Below are 25,421 nucleotides of genomic sequence, written 5' to 3' on the forward strand. Positions count from 1 at the left end.
GGAAAAAAACTTAGGCAACCCTTACCATTAAGACTCATATATCAGAGGTGTTATTTATCACAAAGCTAATGGAAGTATATTGTTTGGCTATGGGACCTCTAAAATTGATGATTAAAAGCAAGTAACTAAAAGTTGAAGTGTTTTTTCAGGTTTTCCCTCAGTTTCATCTGCACCCCAATGCTCCCCTTCCCGCCATCCCCCAACACACACACACACACACACATCAAACTCCATTTTGAGCTACCAGCACTACGAAAACCTTTATTATTTCTGCAAAGGCTTTGAAAATTTAATCCAGGGCAGCATTTCTAGTCTGGCAATTCATTTTTAAAATGCACTATCTTTTACTGGCCAAATGAATTTTTAAAAGCCTTTTAGGACTGGGGATGTAGCTCAGTGATAGAATGCTTGCCTGGCATGCGTAAGGCCCTGCGTTTGATACCCAGCACGGCCACTTAAAACAAAACAAAAAACCAAAACAGTCTTTCAGGCAGAAGTCATTAATCAATTCAACAAGAAACTGAATCCCCCCTATCTGCTTTCCTTTTGTAGGTATTATTGTACAACAGTCCCTGGCTGAGTAACTTGCAAAGGTGAGTGCCTTGGTCCTAACATCCTCTTCATGCCACACTCCACAAAAGCAGAAGAAAGTGAACTTAATTTAGCTGTTTCAGACTTCCTGGAAAGGTGCCTATATCTAACCACAGTATAGGGTGTTCGAAAGAGAGCGAGAGGAGGAGGTTCGGAGATGGGGGAGCGAAGCAGGGGGAGGAAAGGGAAATATGGTCCCCCAAGTTGAGCGTCAAAGCGCCTGGACTTTCCGTGAATGAGCTCAAAATCTAGGGGAATTGAGCAAACCCAGGAAACTAGACTGAGGGCGGAGAATGGCCCCCAGAGTGGGAGTGGGGGCGTGGTTAGTTTTCAGTAAACACTGAACGAATACCGGGAAGAAAGGAAATGAGGCTAGCAGATTAAGCGAGCCATTGAGATGCTCGTCAACATGCCCTGCAACTTTTCAAAGGGCAGCTGCTGCTTCATTAAGAGCATGATTTTATTAGCACGGGAAACACACTACCACATCTCAATCTTTGCTCTGCACCATCTCCGACTTCCAGGCGTACCCACAAACCAGAGGCAGACAAAACCTCTACCACCACCGAAACCCTAACGTGCAGCACGAGAAACTACAAGTTCCAGGATGCACCGCTGCCTCAGGCCAAACACCAACAACTGCAACCCGCCAAAGAAACTGCAAATCCCAAGGTGCGGTTCTGCCTAGGATTCCCGAGAGCCTTTGCAGAAATTGGATCAGGTTGGCGCGGCATGCTGGGAATCCAAAAGATCTGGAATCGGATTGGTGGAGATTTGCCAGTGACGTCTCTTAGGAGGGCCTGAGTTACTGAAGGAGAAGGGAGGGGGCGCTACGCACTTCCTCCAGACCCAGTGGACGGCGGACTGCGTCTCAGCCTCACGAGGTACTAATCTCCCGCGCGTCGCAGAAAGCGGCTGTGACCCGGCGGAAGTAATTCCTCGGACTGCCCCGGAACCCACAGGGGCAGGCAGCTGGGGGTAGGGGGGCGGCCCTGGAGTAGGGGCTGTGGCGGTACGAGGGGACTCGGCTGCGGTGACTGCGGGGCTGACGAGTGAGTCTCGGGTTGAGGCGGGAACCATGCTGCGGGTACGCGTGGAGGGCGAGGGAGGCTGGAACTGGGTGTTTTCACAGTCCCACTTCTCATCCCTTCCCATCTGGGCGGAGAAGGAACGGAAGCTCTTAACCTCCCCGGGCCTCCCCAGCTCTTGGTTTGGGGGAGGGGAGAGGAGGTCGGCGGGACCTTTACTGGCGCCTCTCGGTGGGCTTGGAAAGATGTGGTGTGAGGAGAGGCTGCCGGCGACATTGGGCCTTCCCTGGGCTGAGCGCGGGGAGGGTGGAGTTAGGAGCATGGCAGCTCTGTCGTTTTTTCTTTTTACTTTAATCATGTGCGTTCGATTCGTTCTTGTCTTGAAGTCAGTCTCTAGTCCCAGGAGTGGGTCCTCTCACTCTTCCAGCAGCGGGACCCCGAAAAAAGTTTATCCCAGCTACTCCTTGGGTGATCTCTGCCTGACTTGTTTGGTTGGGGCTTTCGTGCATCTACCTCCCAGTCTTGACTGAAAGTATAGTGCCCAATTGAATTTCTCTTACGGAACCGAAATCTCCTTAGTACCATTTAACTGTGGAGTTTGGGTCATTTAGTGTGAACATTTCTATTGAGAATTTCAATGTAGAAAGCAACTGAACTCTTTAGTCTTAAGAAAGAAAAAAAAACTTGTTTTTTAAACTGCCGAATTTGCTTTTTGATCCCCAGTTATTTCCTTTTTTGTTAAGTGACCTGAAATGATAAGTATCTAATCTCACGATATATTCGTGTTGAAACATCACAGTTCACACGTGGATTTAAAAAATTATGGGGGCATAATGATTATGTGTATTAGTGGGATTCATTGTGGCATATTTGTACATGCACATAACATGATTTGGTTAATTTCATTTCCCAGTACTACTTCGTGCCCTACCTTTTTCCCCTCAGTGGTCCTCTTCCTCTGTCCTACTGGTCTCCCTTCTGTTTTCAGGAGATTCCTTTTTTTTTTTTCCCTCTCTGACTAACATATAAGAGATAAATAACAGCCCTTGAATTTCTGAGTCTGGTTAATTTGCTTAACCTGATGTTCTGCAGTTCCATACATTTATCAGCAAATGACATAATTTGCTTCCTTTTTATGGTTAAATTGATGTATACACACAGTGAATATATACCACATTTTCTTATGCCATATCCATTCTTCTTTTGATAGACCACTGAGTCTGGGTACTGTGAGCTGCATTCCTGTGCTATAAACATAGGTATGCACGTATTGCTTTAGTGTACTGACTTTAATTCTTTTGGATAAATACCAAGGAGTCAAAAGTGGATTTCTTCTTTCTGAAGATACGATGGCAAGGAAACAGCTGTAGTTCTTGCCATCGTGGATATTTGTTTTGATGATTAAGGATTCTAATTTTTATCTTGCATATTTTTTATGTATTTATTTTTATTTAATTATTTGCAGTATTGGGGATGGAACCCACAGCCTCCCACATGCAAGCCAAGTGCTATACACTGAACTATACCCCCAGTCTCCTATTTAAGTTTTTAAAAACTCTTTGTTAAATGTGAAGATTTAACCAGGTGTGGTGGCACATTCCTGTAATCCCAGCATCTTGGGAGAGGCAAGAGGATTGCAAGTTTGAGGCCAGCCTCCACAATTTAGCAAGGCCCTGCCTTCAATAATAAAAGGGCTGGTGATGCCTGGCACAGTGGCCCACACCTATAATCTCAGCAACTCCAGAGACTGAGGCAGGAGATCGTAAATTCAAGGCCAGCCTCAGTAACTTACAGGCCCTAAGCAATTTAATGAGACCCTGTCTCAAAGTGTGAAAAGGACTAGAGATGTAGCTCAGCAGAGCACTCCTGGTTTCAGTCTCAGTACCATGGGGATAAGGAGTGAGTGAAGGTTTGTCTAATAACTGTCATTCAAAAAATTACACATTTCTTTCAAAAGGAGAGAGTGATGGTACTTCTGTAATGCAGTAGTTATAGTCAGCCCCATATATTGAGTTCTAAAGTAATATTAGTTAAGTGCCCTTTTTTTTCTTTTTTTTTTTTTTTTTTTGGTATATTTTTCAAGTGCTGCAGAATAACATCTTTAAATTTTATGCTCTTATGTGTTCATGCATTTCAGCTAACTTGCTATCCTAAGTGCTCCATTGTTCCTTTATTACATAAGGTCAGACATAGCCCATACAGTAGTGCCTCAAATTTTAAACCTTTAATGATTTAGGAAAATGATAGAATTCAAGAAATATTTATTGAGAATCTTCTGTTGTAGGCATTGTTCTAGGCCTGCCCTCAAAGAACTTGAGGAAAGAGTGTATATGTAAGTAATCAAATAATAGTTTCAGGTAGTGCTTGAAGGAAATACATTAAGATTAGGGATTAGTGTATCTGGGATGGGAATGTCTGATTTTGATAGAATAATCAGGGAAAATCTCTCTGAGGAGTTAATATTTTAGCTGAGTCATAAGGAAGACTTGAAGAACTTTTCAGACAATAGTAACTGCAAATGAAAAGACCTTGAAGTGTGAGTAAACTTGACCTATTCAAGGAATACTAAGATCAATGTTACTGGAACATAGTAAAGGAGGAGTGGTGCAAGATGAGATGAGGGGGCGGGCTGGGAATATAGTTCAGTTGGTAGAGTGCCTGCCTTGGAAGCACAAGGCCCTGGGTTCAATCCCCAGCACCAGGAAAAAAAAAAAAAAAAAAGATGAGATGAGGGAAATTAGCATGAAATAAGTTTGGAGCCTTATAGTCCTCTGTCTGTAATGAGAAGCCAAGCCATTAGAGAGTTTTGTGCAGAAAATTGATACCTGATTTATGCTTGAGATGGTAGTTTGCTGGATGGAGAACAGACTTGCTGGAAGGAAAATGGGGAAACCATCTCCTAAATAGGCTTTTGTAGTATTCTATTGGAGATATGGTAGCTTGAACTAGAGGTATAGAGTTAGAAGTGAATGAGAAATGGTCTGATTTGGAATGTGATTTGAAACTGAAGTCAAAATCAGTCTTTCTTTCACCCTGGGACAAAAGAAGAAAAAAATGAGTGATCATGTTTTGCCTGAGCATCTTTTCAGTACCATTTACCAAAATGGCGAAGACTGGGAAGGGACCATTGGTTTCTGAGAGAAGTTTGAGGAGTTCTGTATGGGACGTTGAGTTTGACTATTAAGACAGCTGAGAATATGTGAGAAGACAAGTTGGATGTCTACAACTTGCACTTAAGAGAGAAGCCAGTCTAGGAAAATAATCTGGAAATCCTATTTTATAGGTGATATAAATCTTTGTACTGGAGGACATCAAGAGAATGTTAATGGAGAATAAAGCAGAAGACTGGGAGTGATAAAAATCAAAAAAAACCAGGAGGGTATAGCATCAGCAGTACTAAGGAAAAAAAATATCTCAAGGAAGGGAGTAGTGAACTGTGTAAAGCTACAACCAATAAGATGATGTTTAAGAATTGACCACGTGACCATGCAAAATAGTTGAAATTTGATAAGAAGAGATTCTTGAGCAAATTGGTAGACCAAAAGTCAGATTGGAGTCAGTTAAGAAGTGAATGGCAGGCTAGAGGTGTGCTTTAGTGGTAGAGAACATGTTCCAGACCCTAGGGTCAGTCTCCAGGACCAAATGAAAAAAAGAAGTGGATGGTAGGTTGGAGGGGGTGAGGATGTGAATAACGTCAAGAGCAAGTCTTTAGGGGAAAAGGTATAGGATTCAGTGCTTAATGGAAGAGCTGACTGTGGACAAGAAGGATGGGTATTTTGTTTATTTTTTCAACTTTTAAAGCAAAAATGTGAACAGTGTCTGATGTATAGATGGAGATAAACTGCAGGTAGGAAGATAGCTTAATTGAAATGATTTGTTTCTGTGTATTTTTAGTCCATTATTCTAAAGGTTCTTCTAAATTATTTTATAATGTATAGAATCTGATTAGATATACACAATATATTGGAAATAACTGCTCATACTTTTTGCAAACTGAAACAGGAACTTGGAGATGTTTAAAGGGGATTAGGCAGTTTATAGGGTGAGGCATACACTCAGTGGGAGCAAGCAGTGCTCTGGAGCCCTTAAATTCTGGGTTGTGTTGGGGTAACTGCTTAATAAAGATGGGAAATTGAGTTACAGGCAGTTGTAGGGGGAGGGTAAGCTTAAGGTGGACTCAGGCATTACAATGGTAGAGCTCAAAGAGATTTGTAGACACACATCTTGTTTATTTCCTTAAGAGATTTGTAGACACACATCTTGTTTATTTCCTTAATTTGGGAGATGAAGAATCAGAAATCCTGTCCCTTAACCTTTCTGGTTCTCAAGATAGAAATTCAAGAGTTTAGGATTCTTATGCTTCTTATCCATGAGCCTGTAGAACTTTTTTTTTTTTTTTTTTTTTTTTTTTTTTTTGGCGGTACTGGGGATCGAACTCAGGGCCTTGTGCTTGCGAGGCAAGCACTCTACCAGCTGAGCTATCTCCCCAGCCACGAGCCTATAGAACTTAAGATTAAAAACTAAGAATGGTTGTTACATTTTTTAATGGTTGAACAAAAATTCAAAGAAAAATTTTTGTAACACATAAAAATTATGTGAAATTCAAATTCTTCTGCTGTAATTAAAACTTTGTGGAAACACAGTCACACTCATTTGTTTACATCTTGTCTCTCTGCTTTTACCCTCTACTCACAGAGTTGGAGTTGTTGTGACAGAGACCTTATTGCCTGGCCTGCTAAGCATAAAATATTTACTTATCCATTCCTTTACAGAAAAAGATTGCTATCTCCCACACTAAAATGTAATTTCCAGACTGGAGCAGGGGGCAGTCTATTTTGTCACAGATTATCTTAAGCACCTAGAAGTGTGTGTGTGTTCATTCATGTATAAATAGATACAGATGGGTGAACCTCTGGTTTGGAAATAGAATCTAAGAAATTAGTGTTTCAGTGTGTTTACTATGTGCTAGGCACCATTCTAAGTGCTTTTTATATAAACTCATTCTTTAAGACTCTGGGGTAGACACTTTATTCCCATTTTACAGGAACCTAGGCATAACAAGGTTATATAATTTGCTCCAAGGCGACATAGCTAGGAATTTGCAAAGGTTGATTGCTTTTAAGCTCTATTTTATGTGGAGGGCTAAAATCAGTTCTTCAAGAATGATAGAAAACAACACCATAATAGTTAGGTAGGAGAGATGAAAGGATAGTGTTGCAAAGGACTGTGTCTTCTCCTGTACTCTTAAATTAGGTATTGAAAATCCACATCTCAGCCTGTGTTCCTTATCAGTCACTCTTGTTTCATAAGGCCCAACTCCACAGTTTCTGACCTCTTTTCCTACATTCTGTCCTTGACTTATTCCTCTGGCCAAACTGGTCTCTTGCTGTTCTCTCTTCTTTCAGAGATCCCTTCTTTCAGGCCCCAGATATCCATACACACTCCCTTACTTTATACAGGTCTCTGTCAAGTGTAGGTGAAGCCTGTCTTCACCCTGAATGCAGTAGCAGCCTCATCTCCCCTCTGCCCATTCTCTACCCTGCTTTACTTTTCCTAATTCCTCTTCTTACATCTCATGTTATTTTGGTCTTCTGTCCCCACCTTTCTTCCCATGAGAATCTTCCTTTATGTTCTCTGTGTCCCCAGTGCCTAGGATAGCACTTGGCATACTAACCCTCAGTAAATATTTGTTGAAGGAGCTAGGCGTGGTGGTGCATGCCTATAATCCTAGTGACCTCGGAGGCTGAGGCAGGAGGATCCCAAGTCTGAGACCACACTCAGAAACTTAGACCCTGTCTCAAAAAATAAAATAATTTCTTAAACCTTTTCTTTTCATGATAAATAAAAGCAAAGTTCTCTAACAGCAAATTTCAAATAAAATATTCTTATTTAAAAAATAATAAAATAAAATGAGCTGGAGATGTAGCTCAGGGGTAAAGTGCCTCTGGGTTCCAGTCTCCTATACCACCAGAAAAGGGGGGTGGGGTATAGCTTAGTGGTAGAAAGTAAAAAAATACTTAGAATGGTCCCTAGCATGCATGAGGTCCTGGGTTCTATATCTAGCACTGCAAAAGAAAGAAAAGGAAAGGAAAGAAAAAAATTACATAAATTGAACAAGAATTTGTATGAGCCTAAGAACCCTTAAATAAGAGTTCAGTAGGGTTCATCTTTGACACCCAGGCTAGTACTTGTGCTGTTCTGTACCACAAAAGTTCCCAGGACTGTCTTCCCCACCCAGTCCACGCACATGATCTGGGGCCACATTAATGAGTCTTAATTTAAATCAAGCATAAAAGTTATATTAGGCATCACAGATGAAAATAGAAATGGGGAGCTGGCGATGTTTTGTTTGACAGGATAGTGTCTCCTTACCCTGAGCTATGGAAAACTTTAACAAAATGTCTAGACTCTGAAGGTCCCAGGGAGCCTCCAGATAAGGGTAAATATTTGAGAGTTTTGTAGTTAAAAGTAACATAATTTTCCAGTTCTCAGGGAAACAAAGTATAAACCCTGAGTTGTTGTAGAAGAGACTTGTTCATTTTTAGCTCAATGGAATAATTTCTTAACCATCGAATTATGAGTTCTAATAGGTTAAATGGAGAATGTTCGGAGAGTCTGCTTCAAAGATCTTTAATTTTAAAAAGTACTACTTATTAGTAAAGGTAACGGGTATCTAGTTATTAAGATGGTAGATTCTGGGGCTGGAGTTGTGGCTCAGTGGCAAAGCGCTTGCCTAGCATGTGTGAGGCGCTGGGTTCGATTCTCAGCACCGCATATAAATAAAAGAATAAAATAAAGATCTGTCAACGTCTAAAAACATTTAAAAAAAAAAAAAAAAAGATGGTAGATTCTAAGATGCAGTTTCAGTCAACCTCGGACAACTTAACCTAGATATCTCTCAATGCAGTATTCTCATTAAATGCTCCTACCAATCCCAAATTGTAGGTATTAATATTCTCATTCTTTAAAAGAAAAAACTTTTAAAGAAAGTGGAACAACTTAAGTCTACTGAGTGGCACTGTGGGATCTGAACCATCTGGTCTCCCTTAACTAATGGCAGAAGAGTGGACCCAGGTGAGCACAAGAGTGGGGATCCAGTTTGTACCATAAGGTTTCAAAAGAAATCCTCTCGCCTCATAGAGTGGCACACATCTATAATCCAGGCTACTGGGGAGACTGAGGCAGGAGGATTGCAAGTTCAAGCCTAGCCTGGGCAACTTAGTGTCTCAAAATAAAAAGGGCTGGGGATAAAGCTCAGTGGTAGAGCATTCCTGGGTTCAATCCCCAATATAGCAAAGAGAAAAATAATATTTGTTGAAGGAATGAATTTGTAAAATGGTTTCCAACAAAACTGAGTTAACGCTGTATACCCTCCATCCAAGCTGTCAGACTTTGCTCATACTGTTTACTTTGCCTGGATCACCCTCCCCTTAATCTAGCCTAATGAAAACATCTCCATCCATTGAGACTTATATCAAAAGCTATTTTCCTTTTATGACTGTTCACTTAACAGATTTTCTGTTGCAGCCTTGTAACCTCAGAATTACTTGCTCTGGAACAAACCTTCCTCCTGAGGACTTTATTAGAATCTATGTTTCCATTAAATCTGGGTTAATGTCAGAGTGTCTTTGGAAAGGTTAATCAGAAAACCTTCTTGGATTAAAGACATCTTTGGAGTTAAGAGACTGCAGCTTCAGAAAAGCCATAAAGAATTTTTAAATGCTTACTTTTGCCTTATTTTTTTAAAATTGAAGTGTAATCTACATTATACCATTTAGTTTTGACATATGTCTAGAAAACATTTTTTTTTCAGTCCAGAAAGTTGCCAAATGCTTCTTTCTAATCACCCCTCCTTCCAAAAAAACAACTACTGATCTATCACTGTAAGTTCATTCTGCCTATTCTATAATTCCATGCAAATGGAATAAAAACATCAAGTACTTTTGGGTTTGACTTTTTCTACTTAGTGTAATATTTTTGGTGTTCATCCATGCTATGTGTGTCAGTAAGTTATGCTTTTTGCTGTGAATGATATTCTGTATGATTATATTGCAGCTTATTTATTAATTCTTCTGTTGTGATGGACATTTAGGTAGTTTGGTTTTTTTTGTTTGTTTGTTTTTGTTGTTGTTGTTGTTGTTTCATGAGTAAAGATACTGTGGGCATTTTGTACAAGATTTTTGTGGACAAACTAATTTTTTGGACTTAGACCTAGGAATAGAATCGATAAGTTATAAGATAGACATCTTTAACTTTTCAATCTTTTTAATTTTAATTGTACTGGTGGGTGTATACTCATGTTTCATTGTGGTTTTAATTTTCATTTCACTGATAATTTGAGGCACTTTTTCTTTTTTCTTTTACGTGTGTGGTGCTGGTGATTGAACCCTCTGCTTCCCTTGTTAGGCAAGTGCTCTACCACTGAGCTATGCCCCCAGCCCTTAATGTGTCTGTTGGGTTCTTTTGTCCAATTGTAATTAGATAGTTTGTTTTTTATTATTGACTTTCAGGAATTTTTAATCTGGGTAAACATCTTTGAGACAGGGTCTCCTTAAATTGTTCAGGCTGGCCTTGAACTTGCCATCCTTCTGCCTTATCCTTCCAGTTAGCTGGAATTACAGATGAGGGCCATCACACCTGGTTGAAAATCCTTTTTCAGATTTGTATTGTGAATATTTTCTCTCAGTTTGTGGGTTTGCTTTTTTTTTTTTAATTAATAACAAATAACAGAATGAGACAAACATCATTACCCTATGTACATATATGATTACACAAATGGTGTGACTCTACTTCGTGTACAGCCAGAGAAACAACAGTTGTACCCCATTTGTGTACAATGAATCAAAATAAATAAATAATAAAAGAATACTTTCTTTTTGTATACCTTTATTTTTCATTCTTTTTTTTTAATGTGGTGCTGAGGATTGAACCCAGCGCTTCACACATGCTAGGCAAGTGCTCTACCACTGAGCTACAGCCCCAGCCCCTGGGTTTGCTTTTTTATTTCTTCTTGGCATGTTGGTTGATTGTTGTTGTTTTTCTTTTTCTATTTTTGGGGTTTTTTTTAAATGAGTTTTTTTATTTTGATGGAATGCAGTTTTTTAAATTTGTGCTTTCTGTATCTTTTTTATGATAAATCTTTGCCTACACGGATGTCACGAAAACGCTCTTTTCTTCTAATAGCTTTATTATTTTGCCTTTTACATCTAACTCTGTGAAATATCTCAAATAGATTTTTACATATTCTGTGAAATAACAGTTCTTCTTTTCCAGATGACTATCCAGTTGTTCCAGCTTCATATATTGAGGAGATTTTCCTTTCTAGCCATGTTTTTTGTTTTTTCCCATAGACACGTGCTTTGATTTACTTACTTTATTTTTTTTTTTTTCTGGTATAAGGATTCAGAAAAACCATACTTATTTTTGCAATTTGCAATTTGCTGTGAAACAGCTGTAAACCACCAAAACAAAAATAACCAGTGACCATCATTCACAGTATATCGAAGAACCACTTGTTGGCTGTTTTAGGGTTCATACTTGGCTTCTTTTCATTTTTTGAGATGGGATCTTGCTAAGTTGCTGAAGCTGGCCTCAAACTTGTAATCCTTTTGCTTCAGCCTCCTGAGTAAGTGGAATTGCAAGTGTGTAGCTCCAAATCATTACATTTTTACATCAAGTTAAGAATCATCAGGTCAACCATTTTTCAGCTTTTCATTGCTGTGGACAAAATACCTAAGAAAAATCAACTTAAAGGAAGAAAAATTTATTGTGGGCTCATGGTTTCAGTCCATGGTCATTTGGCCCCATCTGTCTGGGCCTGTTTTGAGGCAGTGCATCATGGCATCATCCAAGAACCAGGGAGCGAGAGCAAGAGGCTGAAGACAAGACCAAACTTAAAGAAAAGCCATCTCCAAAAGTTTCCACAACCTCCCAGTAATGCCACCAGCTGGGGGATAAACACTTAAGACATATGAGCCTTTGGGGAACATTTAAAAATCAATTTAAAATCATAGATGGAATATATGAATAGATTCTCCATTTAGAAAAATATTTCAAACAAGCCTACATTCTCTATTGGCTATGCCTCTCTTTACCAGTCTTTATGCAAGTGATAAGGATTATTATCAGTTTGGGAGAATCTTTCAAGACCTTTTTCTAGACATTTACACTTTAGAACATATATTCACGCATTTTTATTTATCTGCAAAAAAAGATGATGAGTAGATAAGAAGCCACTTCTGTTACCTAAGGGACATCAAACTATACTTATCATTCTAACTTCCTTTTTAAAAAATAGGTGGTTTGTTTTGTGAACTTTTCGTATTATATGTAGACTTTTACCTTATTTTTCACAACCCCACTATTTTATACTATGGGTATAATATTTTCATTTAGCTTATTCCCTATTTGGTGAATCTTTTAAAGTATTTCAGTTTTTTTCATGTGTACACATTATGGTAACTATTCTATTTGACTTTGCAGACAGTGCTGGTGTTTCCAAAAGGTAAATGCCAAGAAGTAACTTCCTGACTGTCAAAAAATTTTAATTGATACTATTTCTGCCTTCCAAGACTGCATTGCCATTTCTTTAAAGTATCATCCATCTACACCTCCACTTAATTTTAGCTAGTTTTAAAATTAAAATTTGTATTTTCCATAATTACTATTGGAACCAAGCAATTTTTCTTTCTTTTCTTTCTTGTTTATTTATTTTATTTATTTTGTTGTGGTGCTGGGATTGGACCCAGGGTCTTAACACATGCTAGGCAAGCAAGTACTCTACCACTAATCTACATCCCCACACCTGACTTAACGTCTTTTACCTGTCCAGATTGTGTTCCCAGAGCTCAGCTTAGTCAGCCAACAAATGTTCAAACTGAGATTTTTTTTTTCCTCCCCAAACTTATGTTTCTACAAGTAATCCATGGATCACAAACTTAATTAACTTCAAGTATTTTTAACTTCTCCCTAAGAATTAGGTCGTTTCAATTCTTAATATTGATTTTCTCTTTTCTGTTAGTGATGAGGGGCTTTTCCCTCCCCTCTTAATCCCTGTTGTATAAATGGTGAAACTGACTTACTATATTAAGTCTGTAGAGAAACCGTTGCTACCCAAAGGGCTTCTAAGATGACTGCGTGGTTGCTTAGCTACTGCTAGTTAAATAAACATTTTAGATGTTTTACTCTGGAAATTATCCACATAGAAAAGTTGGCACTTGAAATTCTTGTCCTTCAAGCCTTTGTACTATTTCTTTTTTCTTTTTAAAAGAATGTTACAAAGTAATATAAAAAGAAAGTGAAATTGATAACTATTTTAATTACCTATTATTATAAAGTGGCATAGTACTGTTTTTAAAGTTTAGAGAACTAAGGATTTATATCAGAAGCTCTCAAGAGAAGTAGAAAATAAGTTTGACTGGAGCCAAAATGTTTTTATCTTGGAGGTATGGACTAATGAAAGAAGTAGAATATGAGGAATATGAGCTGTGAAGTCAAATTGCCTAGGTTTAAATCCTGTTACTTAAATTGTAGAAGCTTTGGGCAAGTGGCAGTCCTCTTCATTGTTTCCCGATCTCTAAATTAAGAATAATTCTGTGGAAGAACTGGTTTTAAATAATATACATCTGTAAGGCATTTATTACGATGTTTACCAATTATTAGAGACCCACAATTTGTTGGTTATAATATTACATGTCAGTTTTGCCCTTTTTCTCTGTTTTAGATCACATTAAAACAAGCACTTTAAATATGTCCTTCTGTTTAGAGTGTTAGAGGCTAAGGTAGGTTTTATTGGGGGGCTGGGGTCTTGCATCATCGTCCAAACTGGCCTCAAACTCCTGGGTTCAAGTGAGCCTTCTGCCTCAACCTCCCTAGTAACTGGGACTATAGCATGCACTCCCACCACCAACTCAATAGATTTGATTTCTACTACTCTGTCACTACCAGGTACAAGTCACTCAGACTTTCTATACATCAGTGATACTCTTTTTCCTAAACTGAGGTATTTGACGGGGTATCACCTAGTTCTTTTCCTGCTCTAAAATGTTGTGTTTCATTTTCTTGACTCCTTAAGGCTAGAATTAAGAATTGAAATACTGCTCAGCAAATTGTTAGAAAGAACAAGGTAGGATTTGTGTGGGCCATCTAGGGATCAAACCCAGGGCCTCATGGCATGCTAAGTAAGCACTCTGCCACTGAGCCACAAATCCAGCCCCAGGATATGCTGTTTTCCTGTTAGTGACAAATAATATTTGTACAAAAAAGATTCTTTCAAGAAATGCTGTCGTGTTGTTAAAATACAAATTATTAGGACTGCGGGTATAGCTTGGTGGTGAGGTACTTTCCTAGCATGTGTGAGGCCCTGGGTTCAATTCCCAGTACCATACACACACAAATTACAAATTACTAGGGGGGAAAAACAACCTTTTCTTTTAGTAATCTGTTATTTTGGAAATATTAAGATTTCTCAAGTAATATATTTTTACCACTTTGTTGTTAAATTTCAGAACTTAAGTGACCTATATACAAAAAGAATGAAAGGGTAAGATTATGTAGATGTACATACTTAATATAAATAGAAGGCAAGTCTTGTCTTTTTTAATTTTTATGGATGCTTCTTCCTGTTCTTGGTTACAGCATGTTGTCATTCATCAAAACAAATATCTAATAAATATAGGATACAGAGCTTTTGATATCCTTACCCTGTTGAGTAAGGAGGAATTACCTTCCCTGCACATTGACATATTAACAATGTTCAAGGTTCAGTGTCCACGGTATTTATTGAGTTCCCATGATGTAGGCGTGATTGATGGAATCATGACAAATCCTCAGCTCCCTCCATCTGAAGTTTGGTTACCAAGGTCCTCAAATTCCTCCAGCCTGCCTCTAGTTAACAAACTACCTAGAGTCCTATTAGTCATTTGGTTAACTTAAAGTAGGTGAATGATGAATAACAAAGACATGTTATTTCTTGGGAAATTACAAGGCTTTAGAGGCTACTTCCCAGAAATGAAGAACAAAGGCCTGCCAAATCCTTCTCTACAACAGGACCCATAGTTTTCTTCAGATCTTTGACCAGAGACCTTTAACCCAAAAAGGAATGAAGGACCACTGCCTTACAACATCTCAGTATAGCATTTTTCTTTATCATTATGATACGTGTTGGCATTTTAATGGACTGCACTTTCTTACATGTATATTAACTCAACATGTCACATTCTTTACAGCCTCCTGTTAGCAACCTCACCCTCAATTTAAAATGGTTATTATACTTCAATTTTAAATAATCTTCCTACAGTTCAGAATTCCCAACTGATCAAATTCACAAAGCATTTTGATACCCTTGAGTTGACTGATAGAACTGTGTGTTGGAGTTACAATTCCATGCGTAAGGAGGAGAGTCCTTAAACTGTTAATAGTGAGAACGGGTTAATAACAGTGGGTGAGAACATCTATTAAAACATTAATTTTATTGTGGTGTTGTTACATTTTTCAGGAAACTACTAACGTTCTTGTGGAACCAAAGTAGAATTTATAAGAACGTAATGGGTAAGTTATATAAAGATAATTTTGTGTTTCAGTTTGTAGAAACTTTTTTCTTCTCAAAGATAGACCTTTCAGAGTCATTGAATGCAAGTAAGAAAATGGTTAAACTGAAATTAGTTGTTTAAGTTTAGGTTTCTGTTTGTTTTATATTCCTGAAAGAAGATTAGTAACAATATTTTGCTAGATCAAATTGATAATATCTAGTGAGTAATTGTACCTTAAGAAATTTGAGGACTGGGGAAGTAGTTCAGTGGTAAAACACTTACCTGGCATGTGTGAAGCCCTGAGTTCAAAACCCAACACTGCAAAAAAAAAAAAAAAGAGAGAGAGAGAAATTAGAAACTTTCCCAATAAATATAAAATGACTTAACTTGCCGAAAAAAAAAAAAAAAAGTAGAAGCATAAATTGAATTGATTAACTTTTTATTTTTGTTCTTAAATATTGACGATAACTGCTAAAATCTGTATGCTTGAATAGTCTATCATTTAGAAGTTATTTACATCTTTATAAGACCCCCAGACTTTTATCATGAAAAATTAATTACACTACCATAACTTTCACTACCATAGCTTTCATTGGATGCTTAATCTTTTTCCTCACTTGCTTTCTTTGCATGTTTCTGTGCTTTTTTCCCCACTCACTTAAGATTTATATAGTGACATTCATACCTAAATACTTCAGCATGCATCTCCTAATTTAGTCCATACTCAGAATTTCCCAATAGTTTCTTCACAGCAGGTTTGCTTATTTTAATCCAGTCAGGGATCACTTGTCTTTAAAACAATCCCCTACTTTAAGACTATTCCTCAATTTAAATTTGTCTGATTGTTTCCATGTGATTATATTCGGAGTAAATATTTTTTACAGAATAGGTGATTTTAATATTTATTAATCTTAGTTTTAGAGATTTCTGAGTTAACTATTAACAAATCGGTAAGTGGATGTTTATGGCATTTCAACTTCATCTTTCTCTTCCTTCCCCTTTCTTGGGCTTCCTATATTTTTAGAGTAAGCTTTAAGATATTTTGGTATGTTGGTAACCATAAAAGTTAAAGTCCTAGGATAGTACAGAACTGTAAAAGGTATGTATGTGAGAAAAGATCTTAAGGGGATGTACAAAAAAATATACATTTATTTATATATATACACACACACACACATACATACACATACAGAGAGAGAGAGAGAGTGAGAGATCGATCTCCATATCACAAAAAAGTTACATCGAGTGGACTACTGTGACTGAAACCAGCACAGTAGCAGTGGGGATAACTGGTAGTAGAGTATGCATTCTCTCTTTTAACCTCTACTTCAATTTTTTTTTTCTTTTTCTTTTTTTTTTTCTTTTCTTGTTGCTGTGTGTGGGACCAAACCCAGGGCTTTGAGTATGGTAGGCAGGCACTCTACCACTGAGCTACTGCACTCCCCCATTCCCTCTGCTTTGAATTTTTAAAGACAGGTTCTATCTAAATTCATTATGTTAAATCATGCAATAATTGAAATTGGTCAGTAAATGTCTTTAAGATTGTTTTTAAGATGAATAAGGAATAAAATGCCAAGTAATAGAAAGCTTAACTTGTAGAATTTGGAACTCAGCATGTAAACACTGTGCATCTTATTTCTAAAAAAGTATTTCAGAAGACAGGATTAAGTCATTTATTTAATATTTTATCTTTATCTTCACATTTGGTTGTGCTGCTTTGGCAACAAAAAAATTTGTCAGTACCTCCTTGAAAAAGACTGGTAAGTTTTCATCTAATGTATCCTTTGATCTGGAGTTTATGCTGACAGTGGAAAATATTTAGAGAGTGATAAAACAAGGCGTTAAAAACTTTATAAAGTTGGAACTGAGGGTGTGGCTCAGTAATAGAGTTCCTGCCTCACATGAGTGAGGCCCTGGGTTCAATCCCCAGCACTGAAAAAAAGAAGAAAAAAAAAGAAATCTTTAAAGTCTCAGTGGCTGTTACCTTCAAGAAATGTTTCTGGTCTTGAATTCCTCAAGTATTAACCTTAGTAAACCTTTTTGGTTTTAGTGTTAGGTGATTCAAGATTCAATACAAATAAATTAAAAAAAAGAATCATTTCGCACACATACACAAAAAATTTTAATTTAAAAAAAATAAAACATCTTTTTGCTACTTACTTTACTTTAGATGGAGAAGAGAAAACCTATGGTGGCTGTGAAGGCCCTGATGCCATGTATGTCAAATTAATATCCTCTGATGGTCATGAATTTATTGTAAAAAGAGAGCATGCACTAACATCAGGAACAATAAAAGCCATGTTGAGTGGCCCAGGTAAGTACAGTTCTTTTTCCTTAAGTTTTCTTTAATGTTTGATAAATGTGTTTTTAAGTTGAATCAAATGATGCCTATTTACAGAGAAGATTTTCTAATGTTATTTCTTGATTATGTTGTATTGGGTGAAAAATTGGTTTTGTGCCATTTTGTTTTCACTTATTTACTCTAAATTTCAACAAAAACAGATTGATTATATTATAATAGGAAAGTTTTTTTTCTGCACTTAGTTTCCATTGTCAGCTTCTTAAAAATCTCATGATTTTTTTCTGGTTTGATATTAAGGTTATTTCTAGAAGTTAACACCTCCCAGATCTCTGTTAACACTTTTTTCTTGAAGTAAATTTAACCAAAAAAAAATTTACATAGTATAGAATTAACTGTTTTAAAGTATACAGTTCATTGCTATTTACTACATTCACAATGTTGTGTAGCCATCACCTCTACCTAGTTGCAGAACATTTTCATCGCTCCAAAAAGAAACCCCATACTCATTAAGCTGTCACTAAATATCGTTTTTCCTCCCTTACCTCCCTGAATCTGGCAACTAATATGCTTTCTAGTTTCCTTATTCTGGACATTTCATATAAATGGAATCATACAGTATGTGACCTTTTGTATTTAGCTTTTTTCACTTGACATTAATTCTTTCATGGTTCATACATGTGATAGCATATATAGTACTTTAGTCCTTTTTATGACTGAATAATATTCTATTGTGTGAATATACAATTTTTTTTAAATCGTTAATCTCAGTTGATTAATATTTGGGTGGTTTCCGCTTTTTGGCTACTATGAATAGTGCTACCATAAACATTTGTATACAGGTCATTTGAATACTTTCTTTTAGTTCTTTTGTATGGGTATATAGGAGTGGAACTGTTTGATCATATAATAATTCTACATTTAACTTTTGGAGGAACCACCAGACTACTTTCACAGAAGCTGAATCATCTCACATTTCTACCAGTAGTGTACTAGAGTTCCAGTTTTTATGTATCCTGGCCAATATGTGTTGTTATCTGTCTTTTTAGTTATAGGCTTTTCTAGTGAGTATGAAGTGATATTTCACTGTGGTTCTGATTTGCATTCCTTAGTAGTTAATGATGTTGAGTATCTTTTTATGTGCTTATTGTATATTTGTATATCTTCTTAGGAGGAATGTCAATGTCTATTCAAGCCTTTTGCCCATTTTTGGACTGAGTAGTTTTTTGGTGTTGAGTTTTTTTGTTTTCTTAGTTTTTATTGGTTTTGTTCTGTTTTGTTTTGTTTGACCAGGGGCTGTCCACCACTGAGTGGCAGTTCCTTTTTATTCTAAGACATGATCTTGCTAAAGTTGCCCAGCCTGAACTTGAGTTTGCAGTCATTCTGCCTCAGTCTACCAAGTAGCTGGGGTTATTATAGGTGTGCACCACACTCAAGCATCTATGAGTTGGTTTTTTGTTTGTTTTTGTTTTTCTGTTAGTTTGTTTAGTACGGGGGATTTAACCCAGGAGCACTTTACACTGAGCCACATCCTCAGCCCTTATTTTGAGATAGGGTCTTACTAAATTGCTGATGCCCTCACTAAGTGCTGAGACTGTCCTCAACTTATGATCCTCCTATCTCAACATCCTGAGTTGCTGGGATTTTAGGCCTGTGCCACCATGCCCAACTTTGTAAGAGTTTTTTATACATTCTTGATATTAGTCCCTAATCTAATACATGGATTTGCAAATAATTTGTCCTGTTCCATGGGTTGCTTGCTTGTCTGCCCACCTTTCCTCTTATTTTCCTCCTTCCTTCTCCAGGGCCTTGCATATGCCAGGCAGCTGTATATCAAGTCTGTTGTTTTTTGTTTGTTTTATAGTGTCTTTTGGAGCATATATTGTTTTTTTTTTTTTTAATTTTGATGAAGTGTAATTGATTGATTTTTTTTTTTTTTAATGTCCTTTCTGTTTCCATATCCAACATCATAAAGATTTTGTTAGATTTCCCCTGTATTTTCTTCTAGGAGTTTTATGGGTTTAGCTCTTAACATTTAGGTTTTTGGTTTTAGATTAATATTTGTGTATGATGTGGGATGAGAGTTAAACTTCATTCTTCTGCATGTGGATATCTATCATTTGTTGAAGATACCATTCTTTTCCTTCTTGAATGTTCTTGGCACCCTTTATAAAAATTAGTTGACCAGAGGTGTTTATGTGTATTTCTTGACTCTCTATTCTGTTTATATATATATGTTTATTATTATATTACTTTAATTGCCACAACTTTGTAATAAGTTTTAAAATTAAAATGTGAGACTTCTAATTTTGTTTATTTCAAGATTGTTTTGGTTGCTTGGATCCCTTGTTCCTTATCTATATTTTTTACTATGAAAAATTTTAAAGCAAAAAAAGAAATGGAATGGTGTAATATACCTTCATTTGCCAGACTTCAGTAGTTATTAATAATTTGCTAATCATATCTTGTTTTACTTATTATCCCTATTTTTAGAGTATTTGAAGAAATTCCCTGACATTGTGTCATTTCACAAACTGTCCCCTTCTACCCTTTTTTTCCTTCAGTGCAGTGCTGGGGTTTGAATCCAGGGCTTCTCACATGCTAGGCAAATGCCTTACCACTAAGCTACATCCCTTTTTTTTTTTTTTTTTTTTTTTTAAATAAGGACAAGGTCACACAAAGTTGCACAGGCTGGCCTTGAACTTGCAATCCTCTTTCCCTAGCCTCCTGAGTAGCTGGGATTACAGTTGTGCCCCACCACACCAGCTATTACATGTCAGGATAAATCAGTGGGTTCCAGGGTTGTCAAGCTGATTCATCCATGAAAAATTTCCTACTCTGACTTTCATATAATGGCTTTAGAATTCATTGTGATTATTATTGAAAATTTACTTCATTTGGGATTACAAAATAGTGATTTACTAATTCTGTAATTTCTTCTGCACTTATTAGCTAGAATTCTTCTATAAAAAAACTATTCAGTACCTTGAAATACAGTCTGTATGGGAAAAGCAAGATAAATGCTTGCATTTTTTTCATTTTATATAAAATTTTTCTTTAATGAATTGATTCTCCATCACCTTCCAAAAAACAATTCGTGTTTTGTTCTTATTTTTGGGTTTCGGTATATCATTATGAACTTTGGACTTACTATATTTGATGTTTTCTTTTGGATAGAAGGTGATGAAGTCTCATCATGTTTCCCAGCCTGGGCCCAAATGATCCCACTGATCAACCTCTCGAGTAGCTGAGTCTACAGACACATGCCACTGTGCCTGGTGCAGTCTTTCTTACTGATGCTGAAAATCCTCCATTTTTATGCCCCAAAGAGCCACATCATTTTGGCTCACAACAGTGTTTTGTTGTTGTTGTTGTTATGCCCCAAAGAGCCACATCATTTTGGCTCACAACAGTGTTTTGTTGTTGTTGTTGTTGTTGTTGTTGCTGTTGCTGCTGCTGCTGCTGCTGCTGCTGTTGGTTTGTTGTTTTGCAATGCTGGGACTCAGTCAAACCCAGGGCCCTGTGTGTGTGCTAGGCAACCACTCTACCATTGAGCCACATCTCATCCTGGTTCCTGTGTTCTCTTGACAATGTGTCCTTGGTCTTAGATAGCTGTATTACTTTCTGTAATATTTCCCAGGCTTATCATATGTCCCAGGCTTTTTGTAAGCTTGATTTTCTTTAATTTAAAAACAAGATTTTTTTAAAAAAATATTTTTAGGGCTGGGGAGATTGCTCAGTTGGTAGAGTCCTTGCCTTGCGAGCACAAGGCCCTGGGTTCAATCCCCAGTACCTCAAAAAAAAAAAAAGAAAAGAAAAAAAATATTTTTAGTTGTAGATGGACACAACACCTTTATTTTATTCATTTTTTTAATGTGCTGAGGTTCAAACCCAGAGCCTCACTCATGGTAGGCAAGTGCTCTGCCACTGAGCCACAACCCCTAAAAACAAGAGTTTTAATCTTTGAAGGAGAAGGAAAACATTTAGAACAAAACTAATATTTGTATAAAAAGGAATGAAGTATTGACGCATGCTACAATGGGAACATCCTCTAAAACTTGCTCTATGAAAGAAACTAAACAAAAAGGTCACATTATATATAATGATTTCATTTATATGAAATATCTAGACTAGGTAAATACAAAGGCAGAAAGCAGATTGGTGTTTGCTAGAGGTTGGAGTTGGGGAAAATGGGGAATGAATGTTTTGAACTAGATGGAGGGTATAGTTGCATAACTCTGAATATACTAAATGCCACTGAATAGTGCACTTTAAAATGATTTAATGTTATATGAATTTCACCTTTAACAATTGTCTGATATCAAAGGATTAAAGTGCCTATTGATAATATTTTATACATATATTCAAAAGGGGAGATTTAAATTTTTGACACATCAAAATTCATTTTACTGAGTCCTATTCTTTCTTCCTAACTCACTCCCAACCAATAGAAACCTGCTGGAAATTTGTTTAAATACTGTATTCTCAGAAAGTGTAATTTGAGATGTGAAATGATTTTTATATTCAATATACAGTGGTAGTGTAAGATTGTTAAAAATCTTGTCCCTATGTGTAAAGACTAAATGATGTGACTTTTATGTGGCTAAAAATTCTCTGAGGAATGGGACCTGGAAGGTAGCTCAGTTGGTAGAGTGCCTACCTAGCATACAAGCCATTCAGTCCCCAGCACTATCAAAATTTTTTTTGAGGAATGACTAAAAACCGATAACGAAGTACTAATAAACAAAGAGAAGTGTCTTATGAGAAAATCCCATTACCATGATCATCTTTTTAAAAAAAAAAAAAAAAAAAACTAAAAGAGGAAACAATAAATTTCCTTTCCTGAAGATATTTTTAGAATGTATTTTCTCAGGCTGGGGGTATAGGTCAGTGGTAGAGCATGTGCTTAGCATACACAAGACTAGGGTTATTCCCCAGTACTAAAAAAGCATTATCTTATGATTTTGTTCTTTATATATTCACTCACTGCCAAAAGAGCCAAATGAGAAAATCTGTGATTTACCCTGACTTTATTTTTACATGGAGATTCAATACCAAATAGGACTCCTGGTGATCTGTAAAGACTTGATTCCTGATTTAGCTTTTTCTGTCCTTCTCACCCTTCAGTAATCAGGCCACCAAGATTTTAGGAAAAGCTATTTAAGTCTCTAACCCATGGGGAGAGAATCAGAATGTTAAAATAATTATTAGTTTGCTAGAGCTGCCATAGCAAAGTACCACAAACTAGATGGCTTAAACAACAGAACTTAGTTCTCTGACAATTCCGGAGTATAAAACTTAAAATTTAAAGTCTCAGCAGGCAGGGTTGAATTCTTCTAAGACCTCTTTCTTTGCCTTGTAATAGATGGTCATTTTTTCCCTATGTCTTCACATAGTCTTCTCTCAGTATCTGTGTCCTAATCTCGTGTGAGTATACCAGTTATATTGGATTGCCAACAATTTTAATCTAATCACCACTTTAAAGACCCTATTTCCAAATAAGTCACATTCTGAGTCCTAGGAGGTCTAAGACTCTAACATAGGAATTTGAGCGGGGGACACTATTCACAGCCCGTAACATACACAATCCTTTTGTTTTACAGGTCAGTTTGCTGAAAATGAAACCAATGAGGTCAATTTTAGAGAGATTCCCTCACACGTGCTATCAAAAGTATGCATGTATTTTACCTACAAGGTTCGCTACACTAACAGCTCCACCGAGATTCCCGAATTCCCAATTGCACCTGAAATTGCACTGGAACTGCTGATGGCTGCGAACTTCCTAGATTGTTAAATAAAATAAATTATAATAAACTGTTAATTTTTTTCAGTATTTAATACCTGTAGTTCAGTTAGTAATTTTTTCATATATAGCATGTTGCCTGTATGCAATTGAACTACAAATTTAATTGCAAAGCAGATTTTCTTCTGTTCTTTTGCATAGCAATCAGTTGAAACTTGTTTCCTACATCAACAAATTAAGGACATTTTCACAAACTGAGAAATAAACAATTATGCCAATTTGTAGGTGGTTTTTGCTTATCCTTTGGATGTGACTTTTAAAATTAGAACAATAAATGTTGAAATGTAGGCATAAACAAACATGTTCTACAGGTAAATAATGGGGCTATGTATTTTTGTTTTTAGTGGTTTTTTTAAAAAACTTATTCTGATCTATAGCCACTGATAGCATTACTAGAGTTATGCAAATAATTACATAATAAACATGTTTATAACTTAGCCAAAAATTGATTTTTATAATTCCAAGAATGAGAGTGGAAATTTCTTATGTGTTTTTTGATAAACTGCAGTATTATTTAAGTGTATCTTGTGTTTTGTTTATTGCTACAGTTATAAGATCTTTATTTAAAAACAATTTTGGAAGATCACTAGGTACAACCTTAGTAACTGTTTGAACTGTAAGCCAGATGGTCAATAGGTAAACTTCATGACTTAGATCCTGTTCATTGTGCATTTGGGGCAATCCAAAGTACTGTACTTTCATTGACTTTAAAGCTTCCTTTGCAGTTTTCATTCTTCATAGTTCCTTATGAATATACGTCCCCTTGTTTAAAATATTCATTATGAGTTTTATCTAGATATTAAAGCTAGACTTTTCTGAATAATACCAGTCTTCCTCCATCAAATGTTATAAAATATGAAAAATGTTGAGCGATGTAAAAAATCTTATAATACACTTAGAGTACATGAATTATATATTAATTAAAGTATGTTCCTATAAATGTGGTACCTTAATCAGTGGGTCTTACAAAGTCAGACTTATAAGGAAGTCATTCAACTTTTAAGCAGACAGCATGAGAAACTATGACAGCATCTTGACTTAGGCTTGGTAGAAGAATCACTGAAGTTGGGTTTAGTATTGACTGTTCTAGTACAACAAAGCTGTCATTTTGAGGTCTATAAACGTAAATATTCAGCTTATTGTTAAGATTAGCTTAATATAGACCAGATTTTCTGTAAAACTACAAAAAAAACAAGATGGTTTTTCCTCTTAGAAAACGTAAACATACTTTACAGCTTATTAAAAGCAGTTACTGTAATGCATACTTTTAGTAATTTAAAACAAATTGGCACATACTTTAGAAGATATGTATCAAGTACAAGCTCTTCTGGGACTGGGGATATAACTCAGTGATAAGAGTACTTTGAGAGGCACTAGGTTTGATTCCCCAGTAAGGTTGGGGGTGGGAGGCTGCTACTTAGTAGCCAGTAATAGCAATTATAAACCTATATGGTAGTTTTTAAAGTTGGAAATAAAGTTTGACCAGTTTTTGTAGGTTACCTTGTTTTAGACCCAGAAGTAACCTTAAGTTTAGGACGTTAAAATAAAACTGGAATGAAGACTAGACAAACCCTTGTATCTTGCAGCAAATGGTACTTGCATGTTAATAAAGGCTGATTGACTAAAAGGTATGATGAACACTTGATGTTTGATCTTTTTAGCCTTAATGTCTCTTTTTTGTGGAAGATTCACAAAACGCTGCAGTGGAACCTTTTTCCTGACACATAGTAATTAACGTCATATTATGTGCAAATCTCCCCAGTTTTTTTTTTTGCACAGAAGATATTATTATGAAAAGTTTGATTCAATTTTTATTTCATTTTTGTGCTGTTTAGGTTATCCTTTTTAGAGTGCTTATTTTTCATGCAGTTATTATCAAGTAAATAATTTCCTTACTTTTGAAATATGTTCGTACATACTGAGAAACAGAAATTTATTATATGCAGTAAATTCAACTTATGCTAACTAACAGAAAGGCATTGAGACATCTTGTTCTCCATGGGCTTGTCATATTGGTGCAAGTCATTTGCTAAAACTTATTTTTTTTTTTAGAAAGTATAGATATTCTAAACAATATAAAATTGCTGTTAAGGAGTGAACTGTTTTAACTCAAGTAATATCTAAGAACAGATTTCATACAAATTAACAGAGCTAGAAAGTACTTAGATATA

General features: G+C 36.4%; 1 protein-coding gene across 3 annotated transcripts; it reads left to right on the forward strand.

Moving 5' to 3' along the window:
- Positions 1–1,410: 1,410 nt before the first annotated feature.
- On the forward strand, positions 1,411–24,462 carry Eloc (elongin C). 3 transcript variants are annotated; one of them, XM_047566107.1, is made up of 4 exons: positions 1,411–1,475; positions 15,115–15,167; positions 17,319–17,462; positions 23,051–24,462. In XM_047566107.1, the coding sequence occupies exons 2-4, from the start codon at positions 15,164–15,166 to the stop codon at positions 23,239–23,241; spliced, it is 339 nt and encodes a 112-aa protein (XP_047422063.1). In that variant the 5' UTR covers positions 1,411–1,475; positions 15,115–15,163; the 3' UTR covers positions 23,242–24,462. The 3 variants fall into 3 exon arrangements, with proteins under 3 accessions (XP_047422063.1, XP_047422055.1, XP_047422068.1); XM_047566099.1 differs by lacking the exon at positions 1,411–1,475 and adding an exon at positions 1,535–1,643; XM_047566112.1 differs by lacking the exon at positions 1,411–1,475 and adding an exon at positions 1,614–1,678.
- Positions 24,463–25,421: the final 959 nt, after the last annotated feature.

Source organism: Sciurus carolinensis, chromosome 1, assembly GCF_902686445.1.
Source record: "Sciurus carolinensis chromosome 1, mSciCar1.2, whole genome shotgun sequence".
Taxonomy (NCBI): Eukaryota; Metazoa; Chordata; class Mammalia; order Rodentia; family Sciuridae; genus Sciurus; species Sciurus carolinensis.

Excerpts from the sequence above, each read along its gene's own strand:
- Eloc (XM_047566107.1), top strand. Across the intron at positions 17,463-23,050 it reads AGCCATGTTGAGTGGCCCAG|GTCAGTTTGCTGAAAATGAA; the intron begins GTAAGTACAGTT and ends TTTGTTTTACAG.